Raw genomic sequence first — 14,976 nt, 5'->3', positions numbered from 1 at the left:
GAAAAAGTATATGAGTATATAAGAAGAGATGCCTAGAAAACTGCTTTAAATTGCTAGAAGCATTCTTGAAAGGCATACTTTAAAGTGCTCAAATCATTGCAGTTCTATTTTTAAAACACCTTAACAGAAAGACAGTATAATGTCTACTGCTCAGAATGGTTTAAAAATTTTTTTTTTGTAAATCTGGGTTGTGTTATTCTACTCTGGGAGGTCTACAGGCAGGACCTACAGACATCTGGGGCAATCTGGTTTGTAGGGACAACAGGGAGAGTCCAGGGACTGGTCACTTTTAGCCTTCACTGTATATTCTAGATGATTTTATGCAGTACCCATATTTAAGACTGAATTTCCTTAGGGCAGCCAAAGCAGCAAGCCTGGCTGATTACCTGAGAAGTGCAAACTGTTACAGCTAAATTAATGGCTGGCAAAAGGCTGAAAAAGGACAGATTAATGTGAAAATTAAAAAGCTAGCACTGCAGCCATTTATAGTCAAGCTAAAATTAGTCCAGTGAAAGGAAAATAGGAGCTGCAGGACACAGAATTCCCCAAGTGTGCTGTGGGCTTGCTCCTGGCTGGAGCTGCTGGGCACACCCAGCATTAAGCCCCTGGCAGGCAGCGCTTGCGGTGTGAGGATGAGGAGTGCTGTGTGAGGAGGAAGGGCACTGTGCACACACAGCTGGGCCCATCTGGAAAAACTGTTTTTGATTCTGAGCTTGGTAGCAAGCCAGCTGTGGCCAGGCTCCTTGAGGGTAGGCTGAATGGCCACTCACAGATGTTTCAAGGATGAAAAGAGAAGGCTGCTCACCGCAAATAAATTGATTTGCTGCTGTAATCCTGCTCAGCAACATTCCCTGAGGTATCTACACGCACACTCTTGGGCCACTGGCACCTGGCAGGGTGTGTGAGCCCTGCCTGGGTGCTGCACTCCTGCTCTTACATTCCCACTGGACCACAGGTGATCAGGCTGTGGGCAGCCCCCCGTACTCAGGAGAGCACAGCATTTGCCACCCTCAGCTTCGTAAGCAGCAGACAACAATGGCAAAGTCAAAATATGCCATATTGCATGTTGGATTTCTTTTCACAAAGGCCTATCAGGCAGTCTCTAGTCACATTCACAAAACCACCTTTCCAGTGTCTTGCCAAAATTACAGCATTCAGTGGGAAGGAATCTGCAGGAAGCTTCCTGCAAGTGTGATTCATCCCTTTGGCTTTTGTACGTTAGGAAGCAATCCTTAGGTTCAGGATCATAAACTGCATATATCACAAGGTCAAAGTTTCTCTTGGTGCACAAGATGAACACACTGCAGGACTCCCTCTCCCTTAAATGAGCACACTCCTAAATTTACAGAAGAAAACACAATGTTTTGCTGATGTCAATACTTGGAAAAATTTCATGGTTTTGCCATAAAGGATCACAATTGCTGTCAGTACACTGCTTTTTATTTTAGAATGCCCCTTTTAGGTGCCATGCCCTCTGTACTGCTGGCTGTGCACAGCCCTCCTCTGCCTTACAGGAGATTTTTCAAATGTACAAGAGGTGTTTAGATGGTGACACTAGCGTGCAGCACTGAAAGCATCTCCTCCTAAAGTCCAAGACTGAAAACCAATTTACAAACCAAATGGGATGAAACAGTTTAAAATATTTTGTCACCTTAAAAAAACCACCTGATACCCTAAATATAGTTCAGCTGAGGAAGGATTTAACTGTATGTTGAAAGCATAACAAGCACCATGTACTTTATGGGAAAGAGAGGGCCAGTCTTTGAGAGCAAAAACACCAAAAAAATTAGCTTTGGCCACCACCTACAGCTGCAGCAAAAATGTGATTCTAGCATTGCCAGTGTGTTTTTATGTTAACCACTGTTTGCTGAGTCCAACTGAAAATCTCTATTTTTAGCCTTTCAGCTACTTTCAGATAAAATTCCTACAGATAGGACTAGCTGAATAGGGCAGATAACAAACAACTCTGAAACCACAGATGACCTCATGCAACAGCAAAGAAAGAAGGGTCTGTTACTTAAAGCAAGGCTAAAATTTAACCCAGCTATACTAAAATTATACAGGGAGTGTTTTACAGTCCCATTACAAGACATAAAAACCCAGTCACTATAAATTCACGGTGTACTTATTTGTAAGGATGTAAAAAAGAGTAATTAATAACCCCCAAACAGCTTATCTCTGAGCCAGTACAACACCAAACCTTTCCCAGGCTCCCTGGAGATTTTACAAATACTACTGAGAAGCTGCTCGAGCTGCCATTTGAGAATTATTTGTCCACACTGAAAAGTCATTGCTCTTTGTCACAAGTCACAAGACATTTCTTAGTGTTCCACACTTTTAGTTGACATTATGGAGAGAAAATAAATAAATGTAATCCAAACTTTCTGGAAAGGGCTTCCATGTGTAAGAACACATTAAGCACAGATGTGAGGGAGCACTGTGCAGTGATTCCTTTTTGTGCTAAATGCACTCTACTTTCCTCTCTTCTACTTCTCTCTTCCTGTCTGTCCCCTCATGTACCAAAAGAAACCTGTTTGCTTTAAAACACCATTATTTCCAGGAGAGTGAAGTGCAGTCCTGAGTAGTACCATTCAAGTTTATTAAAGTAATTCAGGATAAATGTGTGAGGAACAGGCATGTCACAAGTGAATCACTGCAGATCAGGGTGCTGGTTTGCAGTCCTTGGGATGTATTGCTCACACCTCTTCTAGTTTGGAGAATATTTACTCAATATTTCTTCAGAACAAAACCTTCATGAGGTTACCACATATTTGCAGTAGTGGAAAAAACACTCTGAAAGTTCTTTTTCCTCAGGAAAAAGTTTCAGTCTTAATAACTAATGAACAAGTCAGATACATGAATGAAATAACTCTAAAGTAAAGAAATGCTTTCACTTCCTCACCAAATCACTCTAAGAGATCAGTAGAAGATTCAAAGTATTCTTCTTAACTCTTTCTTTTTTTCCTAAATATCAGCATAGGCAAACCTGTATTTTTTAAACTATGACACAACCTCTACCTGTAATCTATTTTCTCAAGCACAGCCAGCATTGAAATAAAAGCTTACGAAGCACTTAACTGTTAATTTGTGATTATAGAACAAGTCTGATTTTTTTTGGATCCATGTCACTTGGAAGGAGAAACTCCACTTATCATAAGGAATGAAAACCAGGACGGAACAAGGTTTGCTATTTCCCTCTCTCAGGAATTGTAGGTGGACTTATGTAAACAACAGAGCAAAGATCAAAGGCAAATCTTAGGGATCATAATATACTGAGTTATTAAAGGAACAGAGCCTTTTATCTGTTGTGGAGGAAGGAAGTAAAGCATTGAGACATATGTAATATATGCAATTAAACATGAAAAAATCCAAGTGAGTCCCAAAAGAGACTGAAAGCAATTAAATTCTGGGGTTTTTTTCTAATTATTTTAAAACGACGAGAACCAAAAATTCAATCTGTGACAAAAATGAGACTCCATCACCTGGAAAAGCCAGGCATTCAACTCTATTTTAAGTTGAATTTTCCTTCACATCCTATGAAACAGGCACTGTTCAATCACAAACCATGTCCTCATTCACTGCCAGTTCAACTGAGGCTTACCTTGTCCTCCACTCTGTTCAGCCTGGCACCAATCGTGTTATTTCCTCGATCTTTGCTTTTCTCTGTGGAACAAGAAACATTTTCAGATTAATATATGGTGGTATAACAAAATAGCAGCAAACCACAACAGGGTGTGTTTAACTAGCCCACCAACACTGTGTAACTGAACACCCTTACCAGGCTGATAGATCCATTCCTTAAAAGTAGTTTTCTGTTTCTTTTTATAGCATTGGTCCACGCCAGGGCTTTTAATAGCCCTGAGTTTAAGGCATTTTTAATCTTAGTTTTATGCTTTAACCACAGAGAGCAAAAAAATGTTCCCAATTTAGTTAATTTCTAATTGCCATGTAAAAACAATCTGCCACTATGCAAAGGACTCTACAGCCAACTTGAATAACACATTCCACAATTTTATCTTTTTTCCCCCACTATAAACTATATAGAAAGATGAGTTTTAAAATGACATAAACAGAGAATTTTCATAAGCCAGACTTGTCACAAACAAACTTGGTCCTCGTGCTCATTTTCCAGTGTCTCTTCAAAACTATTAAAGATCTATGTGAATATTACAAATTTCACAGGAACTTTGTAATCTTATCACACCAGTTTATTGAATATATGGTGAGTCTCAGAAAGACTAGAGCCAACATTTTGAAGACTTCAGTGAAAGTGGGTGCCTTAAGGATCTAAGTAAGAACAGCCCCAATTTAAAAGTGTTGATGACTAAATATTATTGCCAGTACTTAATCTTCAGAGCACAACCAGTTGGCATGGTTTAAACATTTGGCAATAAAATTAAAAGTATTTTAGCAAGTATTTTCCATTAATTAGATGTTCATCAGATTAATTTTAGACACATCCTTTTTATTGACTTACCAGAGACAGAGATAAAAAGAGATGGTTTTCCTATGGACTGGTCCAACCTATAAAAGAAGAAGAAACCTTTTTGTTTTTTATCAGTCTGAACCAGCATCTTCACTCTCTCTAGCTAGAGCAGGGAGGCCTCTTCACAAACAAGCAAAGTGAAGTTCAAATAATTCTGGTTTGTCCTGTGAGTGAAGCAGTTGCTTTATGCTAAGAGCAGCTTAAAATGAAAATATAGTAGCAAACTGGGATTTGACTTAAATTGCTCTACAGCTTCTTTAACCACTGTAAAGTTTTACCATGCCCATCACTTTTCCACCTGCTCAGCACTGATTTGTCTTTTCCTTGTTCTTCTGCAGCTTTCTTATTGCATCTGTCATCTCTTAGCTGGCTCTTATGTGCAATTCTACCAGAGCAGGTGACAGCATAGTACTCTCCAAGTGTAGAACAGCCCCTATCATGGAGGGATTGCAGATTATAATCACAGCTAGCAGGGCCTGAGGTAACACATATAAATCCCAATCATCAGATTTTTAAACTTTTTGCCTTTTCCTCCCTGTGTGAAAAGAAAACTTTACTCCAATGCCATTTTCTCTTCCCTAATTTTGCACAACATGGCAGTTTTTCACCCATGGGCCCTGATCACTGCCTAATTCACCACCATCCTTCTGCTGCTGTTTATGGGTACCAAACCTGGGCTTACTGACATACCTCCTCTGGAGCTCCTTGATTCGCACCATCAGGTTGAGGTGGCCCTGAGAATACTGCTCAATAACATCTCGGACATCATAGGGCTTTCTGGCTTGCTGCAAAATGAGAGACAAAAAACATGCCCTTAAGCCACAAGGATGGAGGAATGGTCTGTGGCAATGCAGATGTTTTTGAACAGTGAACAGTAAGTTCTTCTAGCACTATGTAAACACATGAGTTATTTTGATTGTTGCCATGATAACGCATTGTTGGTGGAATAATTCTGACAGTTCTCGTTCCATCCATCTTTTTGTTGCTGCAGGTCTGTATGTCTTTCAAGAGATAATCCACTGAACTGAAGCTCAAAAGAGCTTGGAGCCAAAAAGAGTTTATCTGGCACTTTGTTCAGAAGTCTCTGCACACTCTGGTTCCTCCTGGAAATAAGGTTCACACTTCTTGGCCACTGAAAAATAAAGAGGTCGTGCACATGCACAAAGCCCTGTTCTCAGTCAGCAGTTGGGGCTCACAGTTCAGTTCTTACTGTAGGAAATTTAAACACAGTGCTAGAGGAAGGTGCATGACTGATTTCCAGAAAAACTGGCTGAGCTTTCAAAACCGCTGGGAAACACTGGTGCAAGAAATGCCCTGTGTCTGTAATCTGTACCTCATACGTGGAAAAGAATTAATCTGATCAACTTTTGTGTAGTATGGAGGCAATAGTATCAACGTATAGAACACCAAGACTAACCAGAAAGCAAGTGAACAAACATGTTGAAGGGTGGCAATAAATTAAAAATATCTTAATCCAACATCTAGAATCTAGAGTCCCATCAGTGCCAGAACTGGTGTTCCTAGCACAAGAAAGACATGAACCTGCTAGAACAAGTCCAAAGGAGGCCACAAAGATACTCAGAGTGCTGGAGCACCTCTGCTGTACACAGGGTGAGAGAGCTGTGTTCTTCAACCTGGAGAAGAGAAGGTTCCAAGGACACCTCATTGGAACCCTTCTCTATTTGAAGGGGGCTTTTGAAAAAGATGGGGGCAGATTTTTACAAGGGCCTGTAGTGATAGGACTTCAAGCTGAAAGAGGGCAGGTTTACATCAGATACTAGGAAGAAATTCTTTAAATGGGTTGCCCAGAGAAACTGTGGATGCCCTGTCCCTGGAAGCATTCAAGGTCAGGTTGGGAGGGGCCCTGAGCAACCTCAGTGGGTGAAGATGTCCTTGATCATGGCTGGGGCTTTGCACCAGATGTCCTTTACAGGTCCCTCCCCACCCAAACTATTCTATGATTTCTGACTCATTCGTTATGCTGTTTATAGAAACTTCGCAGATAATTTTCAAGGTTTTGGAAAAACCTTGGTAACACTGAGTTACAGTTTCTTCTTTCTTGCATCTTTTGAGAAAAAGTTAGAGAGTTTTCAGTGGTAACTTCTAAGATACCAGAATTTGGATCACTTTTGAAGTCTCAGAAGTATTTTTTCACCTGTACTCCAAAAGCAGATATTTCTGAGCTGCTTTATCTTATTTTCCAAACTTCAGGATTTCCTCAATTCCATTCCATAAATACATTTTTTTTCTAAGCCAAAGGAAAGTGGGATACCATACAAAAAACAGGCTGTGGAAATGGTGGCACCTTCATGCAGTCTCCTGCACCTGCCTGGGAAGTAGCTCCCACCTTTCAGGAATGATCCCTTTAATAACATCACTTCATCAAACAAGCTGCATTTCAGTCTCCCAGATTCCCTAGGTCAACTGCAATCTTTGGGTGAATGTGAGATACTCTATAGTGGAAGGCTAAGCAGGACTGGGAATTGCTTCTATCTAACCAAGGAGCACAGAAGAATTCCTGAGCGTCCCAACTGCTTACACACACATAAATCATAACTAACATCCACAAAGAAAGAAATATGATTCTGTGATGGCACAAGCCTGTAAATCTTCCCATGGACTAGTACTGTAAACATGACAACATTTAAAAAAAATCTCTGATTCTTTTAGTACTATAAATAAGCAAAAAGAAAAACCTGCAAGTTTGAAAACTGCAGGTTCAGAAAAGGTGTTCAGTAAGAATAAAGATGGAGAGCTTTCTCCTGCCACCCTCATACTCTCACACAGGAGTCTGACAGCAGCGTAGCTATTTCCCTGCCTGTTTTTCATTTACAGGGCTGTTTCTCTTTAAAACAAGAATTGAAAACCTGGAGTAAATATATTTTATGAATGAGGCTAAGCTTCTGAGTAGGACTGGGTATTTAAGTCAGTACTGATTTTTCTGTAACTGCTTCATATTGAAAGTTGATCTTCTATGAGAAAATACTCCTGGTGTTGACCATATAAAAAACCTGCAGCAGGCTGAGAAGTAGTATGGAATAGACAAAAGTAGAAGCCAGTCCCACAGCTTTCCTTAACTGCTTCTCTTCCTTACTTTTGCTTCTCTCCTAATTAAGCAAAACTCATGGCAAAACTCTTCCTAAATATGTTAGAATTTCCTCCATCATAAATGAAGGTTTTTAAAAGGCACAAAAGCCAATGCCAAGTATTAAATGTGCACCATTGGCTGTTGTTGTTCCCTAGTAACTGCATGGGCAGGGAGGCAGACCTGGGAAATGAGAATCCAGGAAAGGGGAATTGCTGGGAAATGCAGCCAGGTAACATCAAATAAAATGGCCAAAACACCCTGTGAAGCACAGGACGCTGAAATACATAGTTTAGTACAGTCAAGTATGGAGATTAGAAAAGATTACACACAAAATTCATATGAATCACATAATATGATGAACTACAAGGTTATAAATGTAAGATTTTCCAGGGAAATTGTAACAAATCAGGCAACAGTTACATCATCGGTAGAACTGCAACCTGTATTTTTAATTTATGCTATGTATAGAATATTTGCCATGGTAAAAATCATACCACAAGTTTAAAAGCTATTTTAGAAGGAAATTCATTTACTCAATTGGAAGAATTTACATGGAAGGAAAATTTTAAAAGTTTTCAAAATGAAAATGGGAAATCAGAACAAACTCCTGGTCTCTGTATCTGTGATGGATATTACAGCTGTACCCATGTACATTAGTATTAAGACTTCTAGAAATTTTCATAATTGGAAAACAAAGGTAATTTACATATAAATCAAGCTAATGGGATAACTGAGTATGGCGATTTTTTTTCTGAAAATCAGTTGTAATATTAGATTGTCTCAAACCCATCTGCTTTACAACTAATATATAAAATTCATTTTTTCTAGGTAGGGGGAACAAAGTCTAGAGAAGCATTCATTTCTAAGTCTGCTTTCCCTATAATGTACAAAATCCTTCCTTAACCATAAGTCATTCACCTTCAGTGATGCACAGGACTTGTGTTGATTGGGATCATTTGTACAGAATTTGAAACAGTCCTACAGATTTTACGAGAACATAAACACATCCATAAAAAAGGTATTAATTCTTTATAATATTATGCTGGGTTCATGGGTTATACATGGGCATCCTCATAAGGACTATATTTAAACATGGACTTTAAAATACAGCCTAAATTTCTCCCCTTCTTTTTAAAGAGGAAATGATACTTCACAAAGACTTGCTTTTCATGTCCTTTGAAAATCTTTGTATTCCTGTTTAGTTTTCTTTATTTGTTTTATTTATTTATTTAGTTCTAAACAGGAAGGCTTTGCTTTCTAACTGACTTTTGTCCTTCTGATGCCATCACCCCCTGTTATTAACTGAGCCCTTTAGAAAATATATCTAGTCAAATTTAGGCCTACAGGTGTGTCCTGCAAACAGCTGGTATAGTTTAAGAACCATGCTGGGTTCATGCTGGGACCTATTTTGCAAAATTTTCCTCTTCCTCTCCTTCTTCCTATGCTGCCCTACTCAAAAGGTTGAGAGGCATCTCTAAAAAATACTCCTTTAAAGTGCTGGCCTTCTTTAGTGTTCCAGCTAATTTTAAGCATGAATAGCCCAATGGACTTCAGATGAAATTGGGTTGTGTGTTTGTTGTAGATTTTTCCAACAGTTTCAGGAAGAAAATAGGTGAATTTTCTGTTGGTTTTTTTTTTGTTTTTTTTTTTTTTTGGAACATATATTTTACATAAACGTAAAGCTAAGAAAGAAAACACCCACTAAAAACCGGCTGTACAGACCTCTTAAATGCTGAAAGATACATTTTAAAAATGCATCTCCTGCTTTACCTTATTTTAAGACATGACATTAGTCTGCTTATTAGGAACAGTACAGTCATTACTTGGCACATATTAAAACAATTAAATTTCTTATGATTATTTTATGTGCATGGAGAACAGATTTACAACATACTTTTGATGAAAGAATAATGACAGTGGTTATCGCTTAATTACAAGAGAGAATTTCAAAAGCACCTTGTAGCTTGAATTTCAAGGTGACTTTATGCATTAAGTTACTTCGGTGCTTTGGAGAACTCTACCTTTGGTGCTCTCCAAATTTTTAAACTTGATCTTAACTTTATATTCTGAAATTATGGAGAAGTATCAGATATTCCCCTGCTTTCCTATTGGAAATTCTGTTCCTGAAGAAACAGTAGCATATCAGCTCTACATAGGAGTAGAGACCTAAGATCCCCTTCAGCCAAATGACATTTTTAGTTCTTTAGTAGCAGCTAATATTGATCATTCAGGGAGAAGGAAGAGTGCAAAAGAGAGATGAGAGACAACCCTTCTGAGGGATTTTGTAGATGGCCAGGACTGGGCCTTTTGCAGATGCAAAAGTGAGAGTACAACTGAGAAGCCAGATTAGCAACCGAGATACTGAGCACAAACAAGTTTGGAGTGGGACCTGAATAGCCCCATTCTATTCAGTCAAATGCTTTTTCAGCTTCTATCAAATCATCTGCCGCAGGGGAGTTTCGTTTATTTGCCAGGTGGATAATGTTGCACACTGTGTTCAGGCATTTTCAAAATCTGTTTCTGACAAATACCACTTGGGAGGTAGATCTGCAACGTGTGGATTTCTTGTTACTAAGCAGTTTAGTTAATACCATGGCAAATATTTTATAATCTAAATTTATGAGACCAATGATTCAGTAATTACCACAGAGCAAAGGATCACAATCAAGTTTTAGAATGAAAATAAATTAGATTTTAATGGAACTGGCCACATTTAGGCAATTATTCACACAACAGCAGCAGACACATCACTGGAATGGGCCACATCCCTTGCCAAGTTTCAAGTGCTGACCAGCAAGTGCTAAGAAACTTCTCAACAAAGTGACTATAAATATTATCTTCAAGTAGTTGAGACACTGTGCCTTTCTTAATTTTAGCCTAATAATGATAACAAAAGGTGAAATGTGCTAGCAGAAACTTTTTGAAAGCACTCTCTTCAAGAAAACTCTGGACATGGGACATTTCAGCCTAAACAGTGACAGTCTGAAAGCATTATGCATAACTAAAGCAATTTTCTGACAAGGTCAGGCAACCTTAGCCATAAATTAGCTCAAGAATTTTAGTAAAAATGAAAAAAATCAAAGTAGAAATTTGCTAAAGAATTCAGTCAGTGCTTCTGAATTTTACAAGGGTATCAGAATTGCGGGTTTGTAGTAGCAGCAAACTTTGCCTTACAGATATATTGGACTGTTAGTCATCATCATCATCATCATCACCTTTTTGATCTTAAATTTTGTAGTCTTCAAATTTGAAGAAGAAAAGACACTCTCCCTTTTTGGAGGGTCTAGATTAAAGGTGGGATCATCCTTTGCATTTTCAGTTGTGAAGCCTCTTCTCTGGAGATTATCCCTTATTAATTAATTCAAAGTAAGGTAATATATTTTTTTACTGATCTATACATTAACCTGGTTTAAATCAAGCTGAATGCTGTTGACACGTGTTTTTACTGGATTAATTAAATTGATTTTCAGGAAGTTTGCAGTCAGAATTTTTTATTCAGACCAGGAAACAAGGTTAATTAGCTACTGTTAAATGCTTATGGCATCCCAAGGCACAGCAAGTGGACTGGCACATGGGAAATGTATTGGTGAGGGCCAGAGGAGGAAAGAGAATCAGTATCTCACTAACTGGGAAGGTCTACTGTGCAGAGGGGAGAAAGGAGAAGAAATGAGAAACCTTCCAATACACTGACAAATTTCCACCTTGGTTTCTTATCAGGACTTCATTATCATTGAGTAAGGGACAGAAACAAGGCTGAGGTAGGATTTTGATCTCTAATCCTACTGACTGGGCATGAAAGCAGCACACAGCTCAGAATTAATGGAGACATACGAGAATGTTTGCACTGCCAGAGAGAGACAGCGATAACAGAGGGCTAAGGGGTCAAGTCCATTAGCAGAAAATAACATTTTAATTCAGACTGCATTTCAGGAGTTTAGCCTGCTTCCAGTGCATCCATAGTTGACTAACCTGCTGCAAAACAACCACCCTATTGAAGGAGGGAGAGAATAGTGGGTGTAGATCACCATTACTGAAATGAATTGTGTTAGTCTCTCTTAAGTTTCCAAAAGAGACAATGAATCAGGAGAATAAAAGGGTTTATTTAGAAAAGGAGCTTTCTATTCACAACTCACCTGGAACTTTTTTTTTGCCACAAAATACTGCATCCTGCGAATCACCTTGATGGCAGCACGGTGGTGTTCCCGCAGCCTGTGGGAAAAACGAGGAGGGTGAGGAGGGAAAGAGCATCTCCATCCAGGCAGTAAACACAGCAGCTGCAGGAAATCCTTCACCAGCACATCAGTGTGCAGTGCAAGCAGCTGTGATCCAGCCTGGCAGCACAACACACCATCCTGTCCTTCCTCCCTTGTCAAGGAGGTTCTGAAAATCCAGGATTTTATCTGACACAAGTTAGGTTTGCACCCATTTCACAGATAAAAGGTTTCCACATAACCTCCTTCTGTGTCCAAGCAAACCTCCTCGCATCCCTCCCAGTTTCATTTCCACAAAAAAACCCCAAACTCTCAAGTTCCTGCACATCCAGCTATGAACAGCTTTTATACAGTCACTCCAGTTTTTAGGATTTTTTTGGTTTGTTTGGGTTTTTTGAGGTGCTCACCCCACAATTTCTGTACAACATGTTTCTTCACTTACATGACTTTTTTCTCCAAATAATTATTTAAATAAAAAATGCTTGAAAGATTTTTGATTTGTTGACTGCTGAACAATCCAAATAATCTTGTGGTTGCTGGATGTAACATCTACATACATATTTATCCCCAAACTGAACTGTAACTTAATATAATGACAAAATAATCTGACAGGTCTTTAAAAAAATATATGCCCTTCTTTGTGCATATGCATATGATCTGACAAAAGAATAAAAAGAAAATAATTTGCTCGTTGTGCTTTTAAATGACAGATTTTCATAGAATCTGACATTTTCTTTCAAACAGCGCCTTAAAACCAGCAGTTATTTCAAAATTTTCAAGGCTTGCAAAAATAATGCATTTTCCTTCTCAACATTAAAATATAATATCAAACTTTAAGCCAATTATTCAGACTGCTCATTCTATTGCTCTTACCAAGATGCACATGACAGCATTCATACTCACCAATAAGGGATGAAGAAATCATACTTAAGTTCTATAAAAGTTTGTGCAAGTTGGGGTCTTTAGTATGTTATAGCATGCTATCACCCTCTTCAGCTAAATATAACCTCTTCAAGCCTCTTCAGCTAAATGTAACCTGGAATTTCAGTGAGAATTCAGGTGTTTCCTCAGGATAGATCTCCCCCAGCAAATAAAAGTTCTGCATGTGCAAATGGTGGATGTCTATCCTCTGAAAAGGTGTAGCTGGGATGTTCTCCTTCTGAAATTTCACCTTTTTTAGTAGGAAAACAATATTTTGCATAGCCAAAAGCAGAACCAAAAAAGGTCATCATTTCCTACATCTAGCTATTGCCTCTCAGGTGGGTTCTTTCTGCTACAGAAAGTGTTCAGATTTAGCAATGACAGAAGAGATTACCTTCTCCAGAAATAGCATAAAATGCATTGCTTCTCAAGCTAATAACAGCTTTTCACTGCAGGTCTACAGATGGCTACCCTAAGTGTATTTCTGTAAATCATCTGTACCTCAATAATTTTGCACCAAGCCTGCAGTTGGATCTGCATAGGAAGCCTTTTCCCTCTTAACACCTTCCTGAGGTGTCTTAGAGACACTGTCCCCAGGCCCCTGCTCCCACAGGTCTGACTGCAACATCACGGTTGGAGTTACAAAAATGGAAATTTGCTGCTCCTGGCTGTAGTGGCTCTGTGTCTGGATCAGTTCCCAGTGGACAGAGTTAGCCTCATGCTAGTTCAGGGTACCCCTGTTCTGGGAGCCTGTGCTGCATCATTCTGCTGCTAAGCACTTGGATGGCTTCCCCCCAACCCAAAGGAAATAAAGTGTTTGGGCTTTTAAGTTCTGCTTCACAGAGATGGGAGCCAAAAAGGTAAACACTGTTTAATTTTCTAGTAAATATCAAAGGTATGATATCATGCAGCTATACATCCTATACATAAAAGCACACAAAAACATCTTTTGACAAATAGAAATATATTTGAATTGCCATAAAACTGCTTGTAGTGTTTTGGTTTATGCCTCATTTCCTCTGGGGTGTTCTTCACAGTCCATTATTTCTGAGTAAAACATTTTTCTTTGGGACAGCCAGTCACCAGTAGAGCACACCAAATCCCTCATTCTCTATCTAGAAGACAAGTCCCATCTATAAGCAAAGTAGGCAGATAATAAAAATGATATTTGCCATTCAGTGAAATAACAAAGCTACACAACCAAAATGATTTTCCAATGCAGCTATTCACCATCAATCATTTTTCAGTGCTAACATGAACTACCATGCCAGGAGGGAAAGTTAATATTCTCATTTTAATCCTTCCATTTCCAGCTCCAGTAGGAAGCCTTAGAGCAAGCTTGTTTCTGCTTATGCTGTAAAATGTAATTCTGCACAACAGGCTGTCCCGATTCCCCAAGATTAAATGCTTCTGCGATGAGAGAAGGGAATAAAGGATTTAATTAGTAGCCAAGGTTATGATTCAGGGTTGTTTGATCTCTTTGGCAAACTGGTAACAAATGCTTTAGTAAATTGAGAGCTTAACCATTAACTGGTGATATTTGTTTGTTCAGCCACTTGTGACATCTCTGAATTTTGGTTACAGAGGGGCTGTCTGCAGCTCTGGGCACATGGAGCACGCTTAGACGTCAGACAGGTACTCAGTGCATTACCGCCCTCACTTCTGTGAATGCTTTATTTTTGTTGGAGTGTGGCTGGAAATGACCTCACCTGAGTGTGCTGCCAGAGCACAGCCCCTCACCTTCCTGGTGTGTCCATCCCCAGAGCTGGCAGGAGACACTCTGGAGAGGCACTGCTGTGCACAGTGAGTCTCTATGGCAGCACAGAAGGGGTTTTCAGGACTGCTGGGGAGCTCAGAGAGCCTTTCTGCTGTAGTGTGGCTGTGAGCTAAGCTCTCTTGCAACTGCAATCCCTCATCTTCAGATGTTTAGTTTTGCCTGACTTTGGGTGAAGGCTTGTTGAGTAAGTGCATTAGCAACGGGGTCAGCAGGCCTTTTGCCCTTTTGGCAACAAAGCTATTTTCTTCTCCTGAGCATTCATCAGGCTTTGAGCTTCATCATCACCATACCCATTAATATCATAACTGACATCTGAAGGAACTTGCCAAGCACCATTTGACTGATTCTAACAACCAGCAGCTTGTTACCTTAAAAGCAATATACATGGAATGCCTTTAAAATCAAGCTAAGTGTTATTATTTCTGATACTGGACAATTCCACAGCCAGCACACTTCTGAAGAAAAACTGCCAATAGCTTTCACTGCCTACCAG

At 39.3% G+C, this 14,976-nt stretch overlaps 1 protein-coding gene across 2 annotated transcripts in view; it reads right to left on the bottom strand.

Annotated features, from left to right (window-relative positions):
- KCNQ1 (potassium voltage-gated channel subfamily Q member 1) overlaps positions 1-14,976 on the bottom strand; it is a 324,081-nt gene that overhangs the window by 96,409 nt on the left and 212,696 nt on the right. For both annotated transcript variants that reach the window (XM_033063900.2, XM_033063899.1), the window contains 4 exons: positions 11,708-11,783; positions 5,177-5,271; positions 4,478-4,524; positions 3,602-3,663 (listed from right to left, as the gene is read on the bottom strand). In XM_033063900.2, coding sequence (XP_032919791.1) covers positions 3,602-3,663; positions 4,478-4,524; positions 5,177-5,271; positions 11,708-11,783 — 280 coding nt within the window. The remainder of the gene's footprint in view (positions 1-3,601; positions 3,664-4,477; positions 4,525-5,176; positions 5,272-11,707; positions 11,784-14,976) is intronic.

Source organism: Catharus ustulatus, chromosome 6 (assembly GCF_009819885.2).
Source record: "Catharus ustulatus isolate bCatUst1 chromosome 6, bCatUst1.pri.v2, whole genome shotgun sequence".
NCBI classification, from domain to species: domain Eukaryota; kingdom Metazoa; phylum Chordata; class Aves; order Passeriformes; family Turdidae; genus Catharus; species Catharus ustulatus.
The sequence above is the reverse complement of the archived record's forward strand: the minus strand, read 5'-3'. Positions and strand labels throughout refer to the sequence as shown.